The sequence below is a fragment of the Pyrus communis genome, chromosome 5 (assembly GCF_041283825.1).
Source record: "Pyrus communis isolate YQ-2024b chromosome 5, ASM4128382v1, whole genome shotgun sequence".
In the NCBI taxonomy this organism is placed as follows: domain Eukaryota; kingdom Viridiplantae; phylum Streptophyta; class Magnoliopsida; order Rosales; family Rosaceae; genus Pyrus; species Pyrus communis.
This window is the reverse complement of record NC_142569.1, coordinates 15,269,757-15,276,905: the sequence shown is the minus strand read 5'-3', so window position 1 is coordinate 15,276,905 and position 7,149 is coordinate 15,269,757. Positions and strand designations below refer to the sequence as shown.

Below are 7,149 nucleotides of genomic sequence, written 5' to 3'. Positions count from 1 at the left end.
TTATGTTTCTTGGACTATGATTTTCCATCCATTTCTCTCATATTCTTTTATTTTGTTTTTCTTTTGTTGTAAAAAAATTAATATAAGATATTAACGTGACTTAACTATGATCGTAAATATGATAGGAGGGAAAGGGAGAAAAAAAAAAAAAAAGGGGAAAAAATCCTACTTCATGTTTCTTTGGGCTTGTCGGGATTGGGAAGGACCTTGTGTTAACAATTGGTTCACCCACAAAGCCAAAAGTTGGTCATCTCTTCAAGTAACGACAAATTTTCTAATGTGCATGGAACATGAGGACGTAAGTTATATGTTATTATATAAGTAAAGGGACCATTTTTTTTTTCTTTTTTCTAAGTATCCCTCCACGTATATAATGACATATGATATATGGACACGCTGAAAATTGTCCCCCAAGTAACAAGTTGATAAGCTTAAAACATAAGAGTACTGGCTTATTGGCCTAATGTTTTGGTGTTTGGTTTGGTTTGGTTGTCGTTGTAAACAGCTTAACCAATGCAATCCTAATCCTATAAACTTTTAGGCGGCCACACCAATCTCTTATACAGGCACCTGGATAGGTGACTGGTCCATTGCTACCGCATTACAAATCTCAGCTTTGAATTTGATAGTACTCCATTAATAATACAAATGAAAACTAATGAAAATGATTTGAAAACTTTGAGTTTAATTAAAATAACAAAAAAATATTGTAAGTAAATAGTATCAGGAGTGATTTTTTAGAGTAAAAATGTCATTTTTCGTTAAAGTGAACAATACCAGAAATATTTCGTTAAAACTCCCTTAGTACAATGGGAGCTGCTGTCTCTGCAGGAGAGGGGAAGAAACGAAAAAGAATTTATGGAAACAAAATGCTAATAGTGAAACGCTTGTTTAATAACCATTTGATTTTTGGTTTCTAGTTTTTACTTTTTGTGTTATTTTCATTTAATAATATATATTATTATTTTTGGTTTCTTGTTTAATAACCATTTAATAATATATTATTATTATTATTATTATTATTTTGTGTTTTTCAAATTGACAAACGGAGCCTTTCGAGTCATCAATCTCTACTCGAGTAATGCGCGAAACCCTCTCAAGATTTCTCGAGCTACGCTCGAACCCTCTCTATCAAAGCTCGAATCTGTTGTGGTGATTAAGGAGTTGTTTGGTATTCATTTTGTATCCAGTTTTTAGTACTCATTCAAAAACAAAAATAATGGACTCAAATTCTTCAAAATGTCTAAATTTTTTCTTAGGAACTTTAACGAACAATTTTCGGTACTGTTCACATTAACGAAAAACTACATTTTTACACTAAAAAATCAATCCTTGTACTATTCACTTTACCCTTTATTTTGTCTTTATCATTAAAACTCAAAGTTTTCAAGCCCTTTTCATTAGTTTTCCTTTTTTTATTTTATAATTTTTCCAAAATTCCTTATATAAGATTGTATTTAGAACATTGTTAGTAAATTCGTGTATAATATGCATATTATGCACGTACATACGTGTTTTTAAAAAATATTTCCGTTCAATACACATCTTAATAATTCGATAAATTGCACAATTTTTAAAACTTCAATGTATGATACACACACTTACGTACTTTTTACGCTTAATACAAGTTATTTAGACCAATTCTTCACTAATATACATAAAATTTGGATACTATTTTATCAAAATTTTGGAATTTTTCAGAAATTAAAACACCACAAGAAATTAATCTATATATATAAAGCTAGCGGACAAGGATTGTCTGCCCTTCCACTTCTGGTGCCCTCCCGTTTGTGTGGTCACGGTTAAGTCATATCAACATTTTATATTACTATTCATTTTTGTCTTATTATCTCTATAAAAAATAATATAAAATATTGACGTGTCTTAATCGTGACCACACAAAACAGGAGGATAGACAACCTTTGTCCAAAGCTAGCACTTTAAAATGATGAAGCTTTCAAATATGACCTTTCAAATTAGAATGTTAAAATAAAAATATCGAATAAAAATGTTAATTAAAAATTTTGAATAAAAAGTAAAAGATTCGCACTTAGCGTGGGGCATATTTATTGTTTATTTCTTTAAATCTTTAAAATAACTATAAAATCAATATTTTAAATAAACGATATTGCCTACGAAAGAAATGAAAAAATAGGTTAAATCTAGTATATTACTTTTACAAGTGAAGAGGCGTCAGGCGTGTGCCAACAGAAGAAATGCTGTTTGGGATTGCGTGAGGGTCATGTAGGCTCCCTGCTACGCTTGTTTCATAACTACATCAACAACTCAACAAAAATAAAAATAAAAATAAAAAACATCAGTAACACAAACTCAACGAATCCAATCCAATCTGAGTAGAAGAAGAGGAAGGAGAGAGTGAGGAGGAGCTGAGAAGCAGAGAAGCATGGGTGACCCCGGGAAGCTCCACTCCTCAAGCTCCGAATTGGACCTCGATCGCCCCAACCTCGAAGATTACCTTCCTTCCGGCACCTCCATCCAGCAGGAACCCCACGGCAAGCTTCGCCTGTATGTTTTATGCAGTCCCTCTCTCTCTTTCTTGTTATTCTCTGTTTGGTACCTGAGAAACTGTGGGAAAATTGAGAGAATTTTCTCATCTCATTTTGCTTCTCAGGCGTGATTTGCTTGACATATCTCCCACCTTAACCGAGGCTGCTGGTGCCATTATCGATGTAAGTCCTCGCTCTCCAGTTTCTTTCTCATTTGATTGTGGAATGCATCATCTGATAAGGTTCTAATTGTTTTGGGAGAAAGTGAAGTATTGAAAATTTTAACTGGAAGCTAGCTAAAGTTTGCAATTTTGTGGAATTTTACTCAATCTTTGTGTAAATTATTGAACTTTTTTTTTTGTTGAACTGTAAGCTAGCCGGTTGAGTAATTAATTGGCTTTGGATTGCTTTATTTTCACCAATTTCTGTTGAGTTGAAAGCTTTGTGATTTTATCGAATTTTACGCAAGGACTGTATGAATTTGTATGATGATCATGAATTCGAATGAACAGGACTCGTTCACAAGGTGCTTTAAGTCCAATCCTCCGGAGCCGTGGAACTGGAATGTGTATTTGTTCCCTTTGTGGTGTTTTGGAGTGGTGGTTCGGTACTTCATTCTGTTTCCTGCGAGGTTAGAATCTTCTATGTTTGGTTGAAAAACTTCAATTGTTTCATGCATTCATTGCATCACGCAATAGCTTTACATGTTCTGGTTTGTGGGTATCGGAATTGCAATGCATAGTCTGACTGATTCTCGTTGATTATGCTGTCCATGGACCATGGTTACGGGTTCTTATATCATTTCTACTTTAGTCTCTTAAAGCGGCTCAATTAATTCTACAGGGTTCTCGTTTTGACAATCGGATGGATAATTTTCCTTTCATCTTTCATTCCAGTGCACTTCCTGCTGAAGGGCCATGATAAATTGAGAAAGAATTTAGAGGTGCACATTCTTATCTATGACTTCATTTCCTTTGACTGGTTTCTATCCAAAATATTTGGTTTCAGTTTTTATTAATCAGCATTGCATGTTTTCGTATCTTCTGATAACGATATTGGACCCCTCTAGGCATGAGGTCAAATGACGTTTGTATTTGCATAATTTATTAACGACTGCTCTAGTCATATGGTTGGCTATATGCATATAGAATCTATTTAAGCATGCTCAAACATAGTTGAAATGTGTCTTTGCAAAGAACGCTATTCTTCTTTCACACTGGTTAGAACAATGATGTATGGCATGCCACCTACATTGACTGGAAAATTTATGAGTAATCCATCCAATTTCGAAAATGGAAGCAATGGCCTGTATTTCTTCTATGTATTATTAATTATGTATGATCGCATAAGTTGTCCAGCTACCAACAAACCTTTGACTGGTAACCCAATCTTCTTACATCCACCCCAACTACCTCTCCTTATAAAATGAACCACAAACTATAAAGTGCAAAGATTATCCTCTGGACAACGAGGGTTGGTTGAGTTGGTAAGGATCGTTTCTTCGCTAGACCAAGGCCTAGGTTTGAATCCCGCTGCCGGCAATCCCTCTTGGTGGGTGATCTGTAAAAACCAAAAAAGGGGCTGAGACCACCTGTGTAAGTCCTCAAAGAGGCTTGTGGTATGCCCTGGCGGTGGGATGGGGTAGCCTCCCCTCCACTAAACTTTTCTAAATCAGAAAATTTTCATCTGGCACAATTAATACACCTTTTAGCTATCTGAGAACTGTCCGCAAAAAATTTGGAGTAATAAGGTAATGAAAGGTGGTCATTGTACTCTTCATAGGATTTTCTGGCAATTACATATGCATAATCTCAAGGGTGGATATCTCAGGTATAGTGTAACAGTTAACAAACTACATTTATGTTTCAATGCTCCTTCATTTCACTGTTTGCTTTCTGTAATGGCCTTCATGTAGTTATTAAGCTGTGATGTTTGTTTTCCTTTCAGAGGCTCTTGGTAGAGTTAATTTGTAGCTTCTTTGTTGCATCTTGGACTGGGGTTGTGAAGTACCATGGACCACGGCCCAGCATGCGGCCTAAGCAGGTACATTTTTTTAGTCTCATAATTCCTTTTTAAAACTTCATCCAGTATTTTCCATCTTTTTGGGAGCTGTTATCGGCACTCCAAAATGTCATCCTGTACTGCTCCACTTATATTTTCTCGCTTATGTTTTTATAAATCAGGACTGCAAGATGATTTTTTTGAGGACCAATTAAAGCTCCCATCTTTTACATAATAAATTTTTATTTGTTTCTTAAATGTCTGTCTTGTGATATCTTTCATGGTTTGCGCAGGTCTTTGTGGCCAATCATACTTCCATGATTGATTTCATCATCTTAGAACAAATGACCGCATTTGCTGTAATTATGCAAAAGCATCCTGGATGGGTTGGTAAGTGTCAATGTAGCTTTTACATTTTTGTAATCAATTATCAGAGTAGTATAGGTTTACATGGATATTTAGAATTGAATTATTGCAACCTTATCATAAATTATTGCTTATATCTTTATTGGAAGTGTGGCTGTCAAAAGTTCAAAACATTTCAAGCACACTTTTATGTGTTATCCATGAAAATGAACCATTAGCACGCATGTATCATTTTGGATTTATCCAATTTATGCAGTTCTTGTACAATAATGATCCATTATAGATGTGTAAGTTGTTAAGACCATGGAGTAGAAGTTTTCTGACTTTGTGCAATTTTATCATTTGCCGAGGTTAGCATATCAATGTAATAGTGATACCATTTCGTTGACTGAAAATGTATACTCTCGATAAGTTTTCTTGTTGTGCATTGATCATTGATGACTCTTATATGTTTTGAAGGAGGGGTGCTTGGTTCGTTTGAATGTCAGCACTGTTCTATTGTTGCTTTCCACAAAGAGTGAATCTTTAATACAGTCAAGATTGACAAAAATCCGAATTTGTCTTTTCTATAATAAGAAATAGAATCCAATGAGAATTCTCTTTGTTTATGCTTCTTGTGAAGGATTGTTGCAAAGCACTATTTTGGAGAGCGTAGGGTGCATTTGGTTCAATCGTTCAGAGGCAAAGGATCGGGAAATTGTAACAAAGAAGTAAGTATAAACCGAAAGTCCATAGTAGTAATTTTTTTTTTTTCACACCATCGTCCATGTCATTGTTATATGAACTAGTAGTCTAGTACAGTTCCTTTTTTTTCAGATTAAGGGACCATGTGCTGGGGGCAGACAACAACCCTCTCCTTATATTTCCTGAAGGAACGTGTGTAAACAATCACTACACTGTTATGTTTAAGAAGGTAACTGTGTTCTAGTTTAAATTTTGCTCATTTAAGTTTGTTTGATATTCACGACTAGTTTATATTTATTGCTTGGTATTTGTTATTTACTCTAACTTTCAATTTATATTTTGCTTAGGGTGCATTTGAGCTTGGCTGCTCAGTTTGCCCTGTCGCAATCAAGTACAACAAAATTTTCGTCGATGCTTTTTGGAACAGCAAAAAGTAAGGAGTGAATTCGATCCTTCGACGTTCTAAATTTTTCCTTATTTGACTTGTGTGTTTGCTTGAAAGTGTCTAATTCACCTTGAACGCTATTTGAAGGCTTAAAATGTTCTATGATGCTTAAACATAGTAATTATACTTTGATTCCATTCCATAGAACTTGGCCATTGGTTGTGCTTATCTGTAATTTAGGAAACATCTACCAAGGTGTTGGGGGCCGTTGGGCTGTTGTGATACTAGAAGGGTTATATGATATGATTGTGTTGCAGGCAGTCCTTCACAGTGCATCTGCTACAACTTATGACGGCATGGGCTGTTGTTTGTGATGTGTGGTATTTGGAGCCCCAAAACATTAGGCCTGGGGAAACCGCCATTGAATTTGCAGAGAGGTAAATGGTCTTTTTTGGACTTGTAATCAGTGACAACATGCCAACCCTTGGTTGGTATGGTCTTGTTTATCTCCACTATTTTGGATGCTTTCTATGCAGGGTCAGGGACATAATTTCTGTTCGAGCAGGACTTAAGATGGTTCCGTGGGACGGATACCTGAAATACTCTCGGCCCAGCCCAAAGCACAGAGAGCGAAGGTAAATCAAACTTCTATTACCTCTCTCTCTCTCTCTCCCCAAGTGATTATGCAAATGAACGAAAAAAAAAAAAAAAAAAAAGATTAAAACACATGCAGTTCACAATCCTGATGCTTATTGGTTGTTCTGTGTGTGCAGGCAACAAAACTTTGCTGAGACTATGCTACGACGCCTAGAGGAAAAGTAAAATATGTTTTTCACTCTCTTAGTTGATTTACTTTAGCACGTAATGCATGTTCTGCACTCAATTTCCTCTTCATAAGAGTAACTGGTTATGATGCCCGATAAGAAGCTGCCTTTTCTATAAAAGAAGTAAACGAACTACTTTCTCAATGCCAAGTTGTTTCTTGAATACAAACCATGTATGAAGCTTTGATTTCCGCGGGGTTTGCTCGAAATTTTGTAGAAACTTGTCATTGGTTGAAACATCTTGGTCTAGTGCTGTGTCGCTAATTGAGTACACATCTTAACATGTATGTGATGTGATATATAATAGCACTCAAATTAAACCCTCTTTTTGACAATTGTAGTATAGATATAAGTAGGGATCGTTCTAGGCCGGGGATTAAAA

The 7,149-nt window shown here is 35.4% G+C and overlaps 1 protein-coding gene across 3 annotated transcripts; it reads left to right on the top strand.

Annotated features, from left to right (window-relative positions):
- Positions 1-2,195: 2,195 nt before the first annotated feature.
- Positions 2,196-6,911, top strand: LOC137726013 (glycerol-3-phosphate acyltransferase 9). Of its 3 annotated transcripts, none has more exons than XM_068464864.2 (12): positions 2,196-2,526; positions 2,633-2,690; positions 3,020-3,138; positions 3,351-3,450; positions 4,455-4,550; positions 4,802-4,898; positions 5,497-5,584; positions 5,691-5,787; positions 5,906-5,991; positions 6,261-6,380; positions 6,480-6,578; positions 6,717-6,911. In XM_068464864.2, exons 1-12 carry the CDS (start codon positions 2,405-2,407, stop codon positions 6,763-6,765), a joined length of 1,131 nt encoding a protein of 376 aa, XP_068320965.1. In that variant the 5' UTR covers positions 2,196-2,404; the 3' UTR covers positions 6,766-6,911. The 3 variants fall into 3 exon arrangements, with proteins under 3 accessions (XP_068320965.1, XP_068320964.1, XP_068320966.1); XM_068464863.2 differs by having other exon boundaries at positions 2,243-2,526; positions 5,676-5,787; XM_068464865.2 differs by having other exon boundaries at positions 2,247-2,526; positions 3,404-3,450; positions 5,676-5,787.
- The last annotated feature ends 238 nt before the right edge of the window (positions 6,912-7,149 follow it).

What these genes read in the sequence shown, in the direction of transcription:
- LOC137726013 (XM_068464863.2), top strand. Translation starts at nt 2,405, where the DNA reads ATGGGTGACCCCGGGAAGCTCCACTCCTCAAGCTCCGAATTGGACCTC. An exon ending in GCCATTGAATTTGCAGAGAG is followed by an intron (nt 6,381 to 6,479) that starts GTAAATGGTCTT and finishes CTTTCTATGCAG; the next exon opens with GGTCAGGGACATAATTTCTG. An exon ending in CCAAAGCACAGAGAGCGAAG is followed by an intron (nt 6,579 to 6,716) that starts GTAAATCAAACT and finishes CTGTGTGTGCAG; the next exon opens with GCAACAAAACTTTGCTGAGA.